Source organism: Ciona intestinalis, chromosome 2 (genome assembly GCF_000224145.3).
Source record: "Ciona intestinalis chromosome 2, KH, whole genome shotgun sequence".
Taxonomy (NCBI): domain Eukaryota; kingdom Metazoa; phylum Chordata; class Ascidiacea; order Phlebobranchia; family Cionidae; genus Ciona; species Ciona intestinalis.
The window spans coordinates 2027346-2040138 of NC_020167.2; the positions used below are offsets into that span (position 1 = coordinate 2027346).

General features: G+C 35.9%; 4 protein-coding genes across 5 annotated transcripts in view; 3 read left to right on the top strand and 1 right to left on the bottom strand.

The window, feature by feature from the left end:
• The window catches only part of LOC100177938 (beta-1,3-galactosyltransferase 5), a 20087-nt gene extending 7308 nt beyond the window's left edge, over positions 1–12779 (bottom strand). Inside the window, exons 1-2 of one of the 2 annotated variants that reach the window (XM_026840905.1) lie at positions 12391–12779; positions 7926–8017 (exon numbers count right to left, since the gene is read on the bottom strand). The gene's annotated coding sequence lies outside the window, so the exon portion shown is untranslated. The remainder of the gene's footprint in view (positions 1–7925; positions 8018–12390) is intronic. The other variant, XM_026840906.1, reaches the window with a different exon arrangement.
• Positions 7–4738, top strand: LOC100181929 (motile sperm domain-containing protein 2). Its single transcript, XM_009859281.3, has 12 exons — positions 7–39; positions 505–591; positions 777–986; positions 1228–1266; positions 1378–1502; positions 1619–1727; positions 1792–2242; positions 2368–2546; positions 2838–2994; positions 3182–3347; positions 3660–4383; positions 4715–4738. Exons 2-11 carry the CDS (start codon positions 534–536, stop codon positions 3858–3860), a joined length of 1695 nt encoding a protein of 564 aa, XP_009857583.1. The 5' UTR covers positions 7–39; positions 505–533; the 3' UTR covers positions 3861–4383; positions 4715–4738.
• Positions 4849–7039, top strand: LOC100181152 (glycerophosphodiester phosphodiesterase GDPD6-like). Its single transcript, XM_026840882.1, has 6 exons — positions 4849–4864; positions 4942–5058; positions 5361–5449; positions 5769–5936; positions 6067–6537; positions 6884–7039. Exons 1-6 carry the CDS (start codon positions 4849–4851, stop codon positions 7037–7039), a joined length of 1017 nt encoding a protein of 338 aa, XP_026696683.1.
• Positions 8013–11660, top strand: LOC100183504 (glycerophosphodiester phosphodiesterase GDPD5-like). The gene is made up of 6 exons (XM_002130858.3): positions 8013–8800; positions 8885–9007; positions 9428–9516; positions 10164–10331; positions 10719–11183; positions 11287–11660. The coding sequence occupies exons 1-6, from the start codon at positions 8785–8787 to the stop codon at positions 11527–11529; spliced, it is 1104 nt and encodes a 367-aa protein (XP_002130894.1). The 5' UTR covers positions 8013–8784; the 3' UTR covers positions 11530–11660.
• Positions 12780–12793: the final 14 nt, after the last annotated feature.

Below are 12793 nucleotides of genomic sequence, written 5' to 3' on the forward strand. Positions count from 1 at the left end.
TGGAAGTTTTGTATTGGAGAAAGGAAAAGGAAATTTATGGTAAGTGTAATTTTTGGGATGGCAGTTCCTGACGAGTTCTTGCAAGTGAAAGCTGGTTCTTTATCGCGTGCTGGACTACTTAATTTTAACTTGATACAGATTTGGTTTATTGTTTAATTAAATGGCGTGCATGGAAAAAATATCGCCGGCAAAATTTTAAATCAATATCACACATGCACCTATCATACTCTGCAGTCTGCTGATTAGTTGTGCATTAGGACACCATTTAACAAAACAACATTATGTGGGAATTTTAGCCCAAAAACAATTTTTGTGCCATGAATCGAAAATTAACAGTTTGTTCATGGTGCATGGAATTTAGGATTTAACTAAAACTAAAATATGCATTCATGCCATTCTGGGCAATGTAGGATACAAGTCTAGAGCATTTGTATAGTCATTTTATGTGTGGCTATTCTACTGTGAATAGAAAAAATAACGGTTTATGGTAAATCTTTATTGCAGATATAAGTTCAGATGAGTTTCCTTTGGAGATGATGAAGACAGGAATTGTATGTTGCCGCGGAAAAGCAAATGACAACACTAGGATTGGTAAGTTTTTTGTCATATAGTTACACAATAAAATATTGGGTGTCATTTGTATTTTTGACAATAAACTTATTTGATTCCCTAAACCATGGATGTGGTGCAAATTGTTATGACTGTTAAATAACTTAACAATTTACGATACAAATTTTAAAATATAAGATGACCCATAAAATTAAAAATGTTTGCAGTTTATTTCATAGTAAGAAAACAAACCAAAGATATGAAAGCTAAAGTACAGAGGATGATATGTCTATGGTTGGAACGCATACAACGTGCAGAACCTGGCCAGCACATTACATTCGTGATGGATGTTAGCAAATCTTCACTGGCAAATGTAGATCTGGGTGGAATTAAATTCCTTCTTACATGCTTCACTACTTACTTTCCAGATATGCTTGGTATGTGTACAATAAAGTTGCTATGGCTAGCTCATTGCAAATATTTCATGTTTTTTTGGGCAAAGTGTTCTAAGATGTCTGTTTATATCTTTTTAACATGGTTTCTAAAGCTTAGTCATTTTTTTATGTAGATCTTGCATTTTTTGAAATCTTTAACCTAATAATTATTGCAAAATACTCTATTTAGGAAATTTTTTTACTAATACACTTGTGTTTTCTGAATTAAATGATGTTTTTTTAGAAAAGATTTTGATATTGGAAATGCCCTGGATAATGAACAGTAAGTATAATAGGATCCAATTTGCTTGTTTTATAAATTGCATGGTTTATTGGAATTAAACCAGGCAGCTTAAAGAAGGATTAAAATATTTAATCCTGTGTTATTTCGCAGCAATATGGAAAGTAGTGAAGCAATGGATGACAGAAGACCAACGTAAACGAACAATATTCTCTTCATTTAAAGATTTAAACCAGTATATTGACGCAGACAATGCTTTAACATACATGGGTGGAAAGGTAACGAGGGTTTTAATTTCCAGTCTGTATTCTGAACTTTTTTCTCGTGAAAAAAACAACAACTTTTTGATTAACAAGATTTTTTCCTTGTTTTAAAAACCCCATATCTTGTTTAGGATGATTGGGAGTATTCATTCCCTCCATATCCCAACGAGTCGCCTCCTATTATAATGAAGCAAGATTCAAGCAGCAATTTTGAGTCAGATGTAATTAGCATGGCAGAAGGTGAGTCAAAAGTAGGTTAAAAAACTGTGTAAAGGACACTTGAAACTATTTGTGGTTTTCAAAGATAACCTCGAAGAAGAAGAAATTGTTGTGGAAGATATAGAAATCACCCAATGCTCTGTAATTCCAACTTCCTCAACTGAGAGTGGGTACACCAGCAGTGGTGCAAGTGCAAGCATTCCTCTCGTAACCACTGGGCAAAAGATGGAAATTCTAAATGATGTAGACGCTTCTAGGCTTAACAGCTCTACTCCAAAAGCTTCTCCTGTGAAAACAAACAATAGAAGTCAGCCAATGCATTTACCCAACTTGGATAAAGAAAACAACTCTATACCGCCAATGGCATCAATAACCCCAAGCATCAACATAGAAAAAACAAATTCTGTTAACTTGGATTCAACATACAGTGGGGCGAAAAAGAACAAAGAAGTCATGAAGAGTGATTTGAGTGACCCAAGTAAAGAATTACCACCGTCCGATGAAATAATTAACCTTGGAAGTCTATTAACTATGAGGTAAAAGTTGTTTAATTTGTTCTAATATTAATGGTCTCTTACCATAATTGTCTATAGACTATACAACAACACTAAGTTACACATTAATGTCTATTTCATAATTTGTTATTTTCTTTCTTTATCAGCCCCGTTGCTGAAGTGATCTTCAAACAGTCAACAAAAGATTCAAACACGTCAAGATATCGATCGAATATAACATTAACCAATCGCTGCAAGGAAGAAGGGATGGTGGTTGCATTTAAAGTAAAAACAAATTCACCGGAGAGATATCATGTTAAACCAAGCACTGGAAGCTTATCTACAGGTTGATGTTTTTACATTTGAAGTTTTTTTACTATAAGTTACCAGCACCAATTTAGCCAAAAGCTATGTTAGGTACCAATCAACTACGGAAATACAACTGTCCTTTACATTAGTTAATCATGCAGAAATATATTTATACAAATTGCATCAAAATATACCTTTGCTGACATTTACAAGTAATTTGAAAAATACTGTGTTTTTTTAAAACATTTTTTTGGTAAAACTTGTAGAACCAGGACACTAGTACAATATCTTGTTATTAAGCTTTGCTTTTACAACGTAAATTATGCAGGTGAAGAATTGACGATCAGGATTCACCTGAGTCCTGGATATGAGGACACTGTATCAAGGGATCGTTTCCTCATCCTTTATCAGAAGATGGAAGCAGGAATGGATGTTGCAGAGTTTTGGAAGGACCATATTGATAAATCATCAAGATTTGAGCACAGGTGATATTAAAAGTGTAAATTTAAATTATTTAAATTGGAATTATCTAGGTTGTTTTTTGCATACTTATTGCATATGCTATTAATAACGTATGCCAGTATGAGCAAAATCAATGCAATTGTTTTGCATACATTTAAAACTCTAGTGTGAAATTTGGTTAAGTTTTAAATCTCTGATTCAAATTTACAGAATACGGGTTCGTTTTGAAGCAACGTCAACAAACTTAAGGCTTGAACCACCAGTTGTGTTGAAAAACTCTATCGAAACGACCAAAATCTCAAAATCCCCAAATAAATCTCCTATAGCAGATGAAGTGGCTGGTTTAAATAGAGAACTTGCTCGTGTTAAGTCACAGGTCAGTTGGGGTTATCTCTCTAAAACTTTATTACTGTAATCATGGTTTGCTGCATCATTATTGTTTTATTGTTAAGTAAGGGGCATTGTTTCTGTAATAATAATTTCACTGTTGTATACTTTGGTTCAGCTTCAAATGTTTGACAGTTGGTGAGGCACACAATGCTGTTAAATGTTCTGAAGTATTTCATACTTGTCTCTATCTTGTATTAAAATGATTGATACTCATAGAAGAAAACGCCTTCAATTACTTTGGATCAATCTTTGCCTTCCATAAGGATATTTAAACTTATTCGCTAAAACAATGTTTCAGCTTGGTCGCGCGGAAGAGAGTGTGGAATGGATTCGCAGTCGATTCGTTTACTCTCTTCTCCTCCAATCCTTCCTAATTGTCCTCCTCTTCCTCGTCATCTACAAGCTCTCCAACATCACTTACATTCTCGACCGCACGGAAAATGATCCGAACGGAAGATATTCAAACGTTGTGAATCCAGATGAACATACAAGTTTATAGGCCCCGCTGATATCATAATTTGCAGAAATCTGCAAAACCAAGGGACTCAGCTATGCAAAATGCTCTTACGCTCTCTTGTCCTGTGTATTGTTATTTTATAGTAATAAGTCATTTGATGTAGTCCTCCTATCAGGTGTCCGAATTTATTTTGTATCCAAATAGCTTGTCGGGTACAATTTCGATTGACTTAATATTTTAGCATTCCGATTTTTGACAATTTTTTTTTTAAATTTATGCAAATTTTCAGTGTACCTGTGCCCTGTGGTAAAGTTATAAATTTGTTGTACTTGTGTGCTTAGGTACTGTGTAATTACTATCTTTTTACAGCAATAATTAAACCTTATTTTAATGTTGCATGTGTGGAAAACCTGTGACAATGTTTTAGGTAAAAAAGTAAAACAGGATTTTCTGTACTTGCAGATATTAAATATTTGTTTTGGTTACAGGTGCAGTTGATTAGGGTGCATCGCTTTAGTGTTTATTACAATACTGATATTTTACTTATAACGGTTTATTTAGCATGGTAAGTGACAGTGTCTATATTAATCATTTCCTGTAACTGTCTATTTATTTGTTTTGGCCGATAGGTAGATAAGAATGCATTAAGTGTTGCATGCAGTCATGCTGCTAAAATTATTGCAACATGTTAGTAAGCATACGTATACTGCGTTAGGAATGTAAAAAAAAATGTTTGAAGGATCATGCACTGTAAAATAATTTTTGTTTTAAATTGCAAGAAATTTAAAGTAGTACTGAAAGTCACTAATTTATAAATGTTACAAACAGAGATATTCTTTTATTAGTAATTACCCATATGAACAGTGTACACATCGGTGATTGGTTTATTTTTGTAGATTTCAAGATGATTCAGGAAAAAAGTATCCTGTATAGGAACGGCAATAGATGTAGATCCTGGTTGGATCTAATTTTCCAAGCATGTACAACCATTTCACTTCTATACTTAGTTATCAAAGTGTCAATCCTAGCAATGCAAGCAAATACAGGTAAGTTGGTTGTACAATATAGCAATTTGAAAATGTTGTATTGTATGAAGTAAAAAAAATACTTCTATTTTGAGCAGTATTTGATGCTTACAACTCCATGATAAAAGTTGAAAACTCAAGTTCTTCTGTGAAGAAAACATTTCATGGTTTTCCTTCCAATCGGCCGCTTATCATTGCTCACAGGGGAAGCTCAGGTTTGCTTTGGTGTTGTTGGTAGTTGTATTACTAAAGTTTTTGCTTTTACGATATAAAACTTAAAGGGGCACCACTGTACCAATCTTTACTTAAAACAAATAGCAATATTTGGTTCCCTTTAAAATTACTCTGGCATAGTGACCAAGCATAATGGTTTTGGCAAGCCTGCTTTATGTGAATGATTGTACAGTAACTTTGTATCAATTAACCATATAGAATCCACAAACTTATTACAGTGCATTGGCGATACTGTTCTTTAGTAACTGTAGCTGGTATATTTAACTGAACCATTTATATTCAGGTATGCGACCTGAACACACAGTAGCAGCGTACCAACTAGCAGTCGATCAAGGAGCAGACATCATTGAATGTGATTTAGCTGTTACTAAGGTAACGGAAGATTTTTCTGTTGCAACAATGTTCTATAATGCATTTTTGTCATTATACAAAATAGACCAGCGTTATGCCACAGTAGCATGTCCTAGATGCCATCATTTAGTCCAATATGAGCAAGATACCTAATTGCACTTGCTTTGACCCTTATGGGCTATCTAAAATCAGAAATTTAAATATAAGTCACTCACAAAGGTATTTTTTGGTATCTCTTTAAGCAACCACCATGTGTTTAAACAAAACAATCTTATAATGAAGTCGTAGCCCAACGCAAGAAGATAATTAAGATAAATCGAAAAAGTTATGTTTTATGTAGGATTTGAAGTTGGTTTGTTCTCATGATGCGTATCTGAATGACACGACAGACATTCACCATCATTCTGTGTTCAAGAACAGAGTGACCACTTACACCATTGGTGGAAAAACAATCACAGATTATTTCATTAATGATTTTACTTTGGCAGAATTAAAGACTCTTAAAAGGGTGAGTTTAAAAAATTGTAATTGCAATGCAGATAACTCCATAAAAGTGAAAGAGCAATTTCTGTTTTCTATGTATATACACTTCACACCTAATGACAATTTTTAACAGGTTCAATTTTCTAATCTTTCAGGTCCAGAATCGACCTTACAGAGACCAATCTTACAACGGTTTGTTTCAAATTGCAACATTTGATGAATATGTGGCAGTGGCAAAATTTGCAACAACTGGAGACCGAGTTGTTGGTATCTACCCAGAAACAAAGAATCCAGTCTTCTTTAACCAATTCCTTGCTATCAACAACACAACCATGGAAGACCTGCTGCTTGCTTCACTGTACAAGCATGGATATACATCTGCTGACTCTCCCTGTTTTGTACAGTCGTTTGACGAGCAAAGTCTACTATACATGGCCAACCACACCAAGTTACCACTCATCTATTTGACCAGCACACGACCCAGCAGTGAACATCTGAACCAACTCTCTACTTTTTGTTACGGAGTTGGCGTCTCAAAAAATATAATCGTTCAAGTGGATCCCACCACCAATGAAATCGTCACAAATACCAATTTTCTAAAGACAGCTCATGCTAAGAATCTAAAGGTATAAATGATTTTATGCAATTGTTTTTTTCTTTTTTATTTTGGATAAGTGATTTTAACTTATTTATACTTTTGCGGTGAGAAAACGACATATAACTTGAGTGTTCTGTTTTATATTCACCTATAACCCCAAGGACACATGAGTCCACAAGTGTGACAGCAGTGAGCCTTGAACCCATAATCTGTGGCCTACAAACCCCATTGCACTGGTAGATTATATCCATCCAGTTGGGGTTGAGGGTTCTAGCCATTTCCCACAGTGATTTCTCACTGCAGATAAGCAATCCTGCCCCAATTAGTGTTTTGGGTTTTTGCGCGTTTGTAACAAATCACATTCTCATTGTTAGGTCCATGCCTTTACTTTTCGAAACGAACATCAATTCCTTGCATGGGATTACGGATGTGATTCTTACAGAGAATATGCAAGATTCACTGAGCTTGAACTGGATGGATTTTTCACAGATTACCCGTGGTCACTCGCAAACTTTCAACAAGGAGATTGAATCAAATCTACACACTGCGAATTCTTAAAACGATTTTTAAAAAATAGACTCAAATCCAGAATCTTGCCACAGATGTTTCAGATTTTACATTGCATGCTCTTCTGGTGCTTTTTATTTTGTTTTTACTGATTTAATATTCATTCAGGGTTTTTTTAATAAACAACAGCTACTCTGTTTTGTTGTGACTTGGTTTCCGATTCATACACTTCGAACCCGCTTATAAGAATGCAGAAGTATGATTTTAGATGGGATTATAATTTCGTTTTTTTTATGTGCGGCTGGCAATTTGGACAACCCATGAAAGGGTTCGAGCAATTATCATAAGTCAGCTTGCCCAAGGACACCCGTCTGCAACGCTAGCAGATCGAACAACAGGCTTTAATCATGCGGTAGTTAGACCAAGAACAACTGTTTAACGAAAAAAGATCCATATGACCACTAACGTGTCCAATAAGACCAACTGTTCAACGAAAAGGGCCATTATGACGACTTACGTGCTGAAAACATTTCCCATCTTACCCCCACCTTACGCAGTTTAATGTGTAATTACCCAACCTTTACGCATTTTAATGTGTAATTACCCAACCTTTACGCAGTTTAATGTGGTGAAGTCCATACGGTAGCACCCAGGTAGGATACTGTGGTCCCATGACGTACTACGATGCGGGACCTTACTCACATAGCATAAAAAATGTATTATCATGTAAACGAAGCAATTGTACTTTATTAGTTAAACAATTCGGATTTATGTGATACTAATCCAATATTTACGTCGACCTTTGCGTTTGAATGCAAACACGTTCATTTGAAAGAAGTACTGATCAAACATTAACTTATGCTGCATCAACTGAAATGATGTTCCATTTTACCTTATCTTTTTACATACCCGCAACAACATATCGTATTTAGTTAATTGAATCGGCGAGCCATATATTCGCCATACAGGCCGTGGGAGTTCGTGTGTAAAGCTGATGAAGTCTAGAGAATGTGCAGTATATTGAAATATGAGGAAATAGATAATGCTTGCGTACATTTTTACGATTAGTTACCGAGGTTTTAGTGCATGGTGGGTAAACAGGGGCTATAAAATTGAACTACAGAATAAATATGTTAAACGTTTTCCCCATAGCAGACAGAGCAATACCCCGAGAATAATTTATATATTATATAGGTGATATGGGGCGATGAGGCAAAACAGACCATGTTTTAATTCTCTTTATCGACCCGTTTTTAGTAAATATAGAATATTTACAGGAATATATTACCGTATCGTCACGACCTTGAATCAAGCGTCTTTATAAGAAAATATTGAATATCATTCTGTGCTAAGGGTATCTATCTTAACCCATAGTAGTAGGCTACAGTATGTGTAGCTTGTACTTAATACAAAGCTTGGTAGATAGTGTATTATATTCTTTAGATATATGGTTTATAATAATGAACAAGGACTAAACAACAACCATCAACATCGCTTTCCATCAACCGGAGTAGCTTGTTGTGGCGTGAATCGCGTATATCGAAATTGTTTCAAGTATTGGGTTATTGTTTTGTTGACTGCAAAAGTTAAATCGCAACTACAAGTGTGACAGCTGTGCGTCCATTATGCAAAGTCATAATAAATTTAACTACGGTTTATAGATTGATCCGTATTTGGATACTTAATTAGTAGGTTCATACAGAAACTTGGCCGCTCCAAATAATCACATACACCGTAACTCAGTTAGCGGGAAAACAAAGATCAAAGCATGCGGTATGCACTTGGTAAGCGCGTATTTGTACAGCTAATACACCAATAGTCGTTTGTTTATTATGTCATAAAGTGTATACGGTTGGCTCGTTTTTTAGAATGTTTCGCTGTGTTGGTTTGCGTTGCGGTGGAAAGTTCTTGTGCAACTGGGGCAGATGGGCGTATCTTAGACGGCCTACCTACCAACCGCCCGTTGAATATTGCTCACAGAGGAAGTTCTGGTAAGTATAGGACAAATGATTGTAACCTTTTTCGCGTGGCGGGACAGTCTTTATAACCCGGGTGTTCTGTTACACACACCTCGTTTCCCCTTTTAAGTTATACAATTACATTTAGTGGATAAGTATTTTTCAGGGTGGTTGTTAATTTAAACAGCCAATATTTGAACAGCCAATAAGGGACATTAGTTAGAGCAATTGTCGTAAAGTGTCGTGCCCTAGGACAAATATGCACACTTATATGGTAACAGCGTCGAGTCTGGTACCCGCATCCTGAGGTCGAGAGACGAGCGTTCTGTAAGCACTAAGCCAGGGCGCTGGACGGATGACGTAACCAATATTTCGTACATGTGTCCAATTGATAACAACACTCATGTATTGTATAAGTTACATATTAAACGACGGATGTACGACCTATTCCAGGTATGCGACCTGAACACACAGTAGCAGCGTACCAACTAGCAGTCGATCAAGGAGCAGACATCATTGAATGTGATTTAGCTGTTACTAAGGTAACATGTTGTTTTAGATACAATGTTTGGCCCACTCTATAAACTACAACATTTTTAACAACCCGGACGTTTTTGGTTTCTTTGATATAGTAGGGTGGGGGAAGACAGTACACCTTTAGCATATATTATCCAAATATACTGATCGTGTTTTAAACATTTGCCCTACAATCTGTGGGAGTTGTGAGTATACGCTTTTATAATTCCGTGAAATTTGTTTGTTTACTACTAAATAGGAGGAGGAAATAGAATGAAAAGGTGTCCTATCTCCCTCACCCTACTAAATATATTTTATTTAAGTGCTTTATACCTAATATATCAAATGTATCTATAACTTCAGGCATGGGACGCTTCTAGAATATTTTACCTTCAACTGGTATTGTTTTAAAATACAGTAGGGTGAGGGAAGATGGGACATCTTCTCGTTCTATTTTCTCGTCCCATTTAGTAGTACACAAAAATTATTCAAAAAAATATAAAACCGTATCCTCACGACTCCTATAGACCGTTGTTAATTGTTTAAAAACGATCAGGATATTTGAATTTATGTGCTAAAATGTCCCACCTTTCCCCACCCTACTATATATAACTGACGAGCGTCAATATAATATCAATAAACTTTCAAAACAACATTCTCACATGCTTTACAGGACCTTAAATTTATCTGTACACACGACTCGTGGTTGAATGCAACAACAGATGTTTCATCTCACAAGGAATTCGACGATCGTGTGAACACCTACAGAATCGACGGGATACTTAGAAGGGATTATTTTACCATCGACTTTACTTTAGAAGAATTGAAAACATTGAAAACGGTAAATTTTTTTTAGAAAATGAGTATTTAAACGTAAACCTTAACCTAAAGCGTAACGATTATAATTTTTAAGCATAACCAACGATTTGAACATTCTGTATTAATATATTATATGTGGATGTAGTTATGTCATATAGCACTTGCTGGGGTAAGATGGGACATCTTTAGCACATTGTATATATAATATCCTGATCGTGGATATTATAAAATCACCAATGGTATATGGGAATCGTGATGATACTAGAATTCTTTAAATAGTCTTTGTTTACTACCAAATGGGACGAAAAAATACAAAAAAAGGTGTCCCATCTTCCCCCAGCCCAAGGAAACTTTTTCCACCCTACTCTATGCGCAAATTAAAAAATAATCTTCCAATTTAACGCCATAGATTCAGTCCCGCTCATACAGAGACCAATCATATAACGGGATGTATCCGATGGCGAGTTTCGATGAATATGTTGCGGTTGCCAAGAACGCGACAGCAAACGGTAGAACCGTTGGAATTTATCCGGAAACGAAGAACCCGCCTTTTTTCAACCAACATCTTCTTGACAAAAACACAACAATGGAAGATCTACTTTTAACGTCGCTAGAGAAACACGGTTACGTCACCCCTACGTCACCTTGCTTTATACAATCTTTTGAACCAAACAGCCTTAGATACTTGGCGAACAAAACAGGACTTCCTCTCATTTTCCTTGTAAATGTTCCAATCACCGACGCCAAGTTAACAGAGTTCGCACAGTTCTGTTACGGACTTGGCCCCTCGAAAAGTTTAATTCTACCAACAGTTAACGACAGACTTGGACAAAGCACGGATTTCATTTCGCGAGCCCACGCCAACGGTTTTAAGGTTTGTGAGATTTTAATAAAATTACGTAGAAATAGTACAAGTTCTAGATAATAGAACGCCTATAACACACCCACGCTACTCTTAACTCCGTTAAACCATTTAGATCCACCCGTATACGTTTCGAAACGAAGACCAGTTTCTCGCTACAGATTATGCTAGCGATCCGTACGAGGAATACAATACGTTTGTGGAGCTAGGTGTGGACGGTTTGTTCACAGACTTCCCGAAGTCATTTTCAAATTTCCTTGACTGCAAGTATCCCGTGGACAAAACCGGGGGTGCATCTACCACTTTGGGAAATGTAGGGCTTATTCTTGCAGCTTTGTTAGCAATGATTTTAATGTAAGAAAAAAAAGAATAAACAAAATACGCTACCGATATGACGCCACCAAGACCGACCTGGTAGCCGAAGCAATCTTGCTTTGGAATTTTAATCCTTTATAAAATTTTGGTTCCAATACACGAAACACCAAGTAACACTGCCTATTATTGTTGGGAAAATGCATGTCCAGACACAGTTCAATAAACGCAGCCGTTCAGCATGTTATGTGTGATAGAAGCCTTGTTTTTAAATAAAAAAATCCTTAATTCTTTTTTTCGAGTTATTAAATACTTTCGTATTAAATAAACGGTCGTGCAGAAGAAGATGACTCATCGACGAAGTTTTAGTATTATAGCCTAACAGACGATTATCTAGGTTTATCCAAGTTTAGAGGACAGTCTGCATGTACATCAGCAGATCAGCTATAGAACAGCATCGATGCCGAAGCCTTTTATGGAACACAAATAAACTATGCGCGACCTTCCACGTGTGGCGCATTTTCTCGTTTACCGTGTGCACACATAATGTTTTACACAAAAAAAGTTTTTACACAAAAAAAGTTGTACACAGAAAATGAGAAGGTTTATACAGTGCAGAGCTTGCATGTACTCAAAATAGAACGTGCCCAACGCACCAAATAAAACCCAATGTTATAGACAGAAAATGTTTAAAAATTTATAGATGCTTCTCTACGGTTTACTTTGTAGATGCTTCTCTACGGTTTATTTATATTTTTTATGTCGGCTAGACGTTTTTGTCTAACATTATATAGTGATTTCATCTACCCCACCGTATATTTACCTCACGTTTAGATAATCTTTGCCCAAATATTTGTATCCATGTTTCTTACTCCAGGCATATAGCTTATTGATTAAATATATTTACCTTGTGACAGTTTCCTATTCCAGGTCCCGAAATGACAACAACTTTCTATAGACAGAACCAGATACATTTTTCTAGTGACTGACTTGTGACGTTACTATCTATAGTTTCATTCCATTTAAACTGGACTCAAACATATGTACTGTCTCATACACATGGTCAATAAACAAAATACAGATGAACGTACCGCCTGGCTTATGTTCTGGCACCACGATATACAGTGGTGCAGTCTAACTAAAGCCTTCCTCTAGCTCTGACAGGTGAAATAAACCAGAGGTGGCCTTTCTATAACTTGTACAGTGTAACACTTATATTTGTCAAATCAAGTCACTCAGGTGACTAAAAGCTCTACACTATCAAACCTCTACGTAACAATGGTAGTATATAAACCTGTAAAACACCTGCG

Bases quoted from the DNA above. Each gene is read 5' to 3' on its own strand.
- LOC100181929 (XM_009859281.3), top strand. From the start codon at position 534: ATGATGAAGACAGGAATTGTATGTTGCCGCGGAAAAGCAAATGACAAC. The intron at 1,728-1,791 runs GTGAGTCAAAAG...TGGTTTTCAAAG, and splicing joins TGTAATTAGCATGGCAGAAG to ATAACCTCGAAGAAGAAGAA. The intron at 3,348-3,659 runs GTCAGTTGGGGT...ACAATGTTTCAG, and splicing joins TTGCTCGTGTTAAGTCACAG to CTTGGTCGCGCGGAAGAGAG.
- LOC100181152 (XM_026840882.1), top strand. The intron at 5,450-5,768 runs GTAACGGAAGAT...TGTTTTATGTAG, and splicing joins GTGATTTAGCTGTTACTAAG to GATTTGAAGTTGGTTTGTTC. The intron at 5,937-6,066 runs GTGAGTTTAAAA...CTAATCTTTCAG, and splicing joins AATTAAAGACTCTTAAAAGG to GTCCAGAATCGACCTTACAG.
- LOC100183504 (XM_002130858.3), top strand. The intron at 9,008-9,427 runs GTAAGTATAGGA...GACCTATTCCAG, and splicing joins TGCTCACAGAGGAAGTTCTG to GTATGCGACCTGAACACACA. The intron at 9,517-10,163 runs GTAACATGTTGT...CATGCTTTACAG, and splicing joins GTGATTTAGCTGTTACTAAG to GACCTTAAATTTATCTGTAC.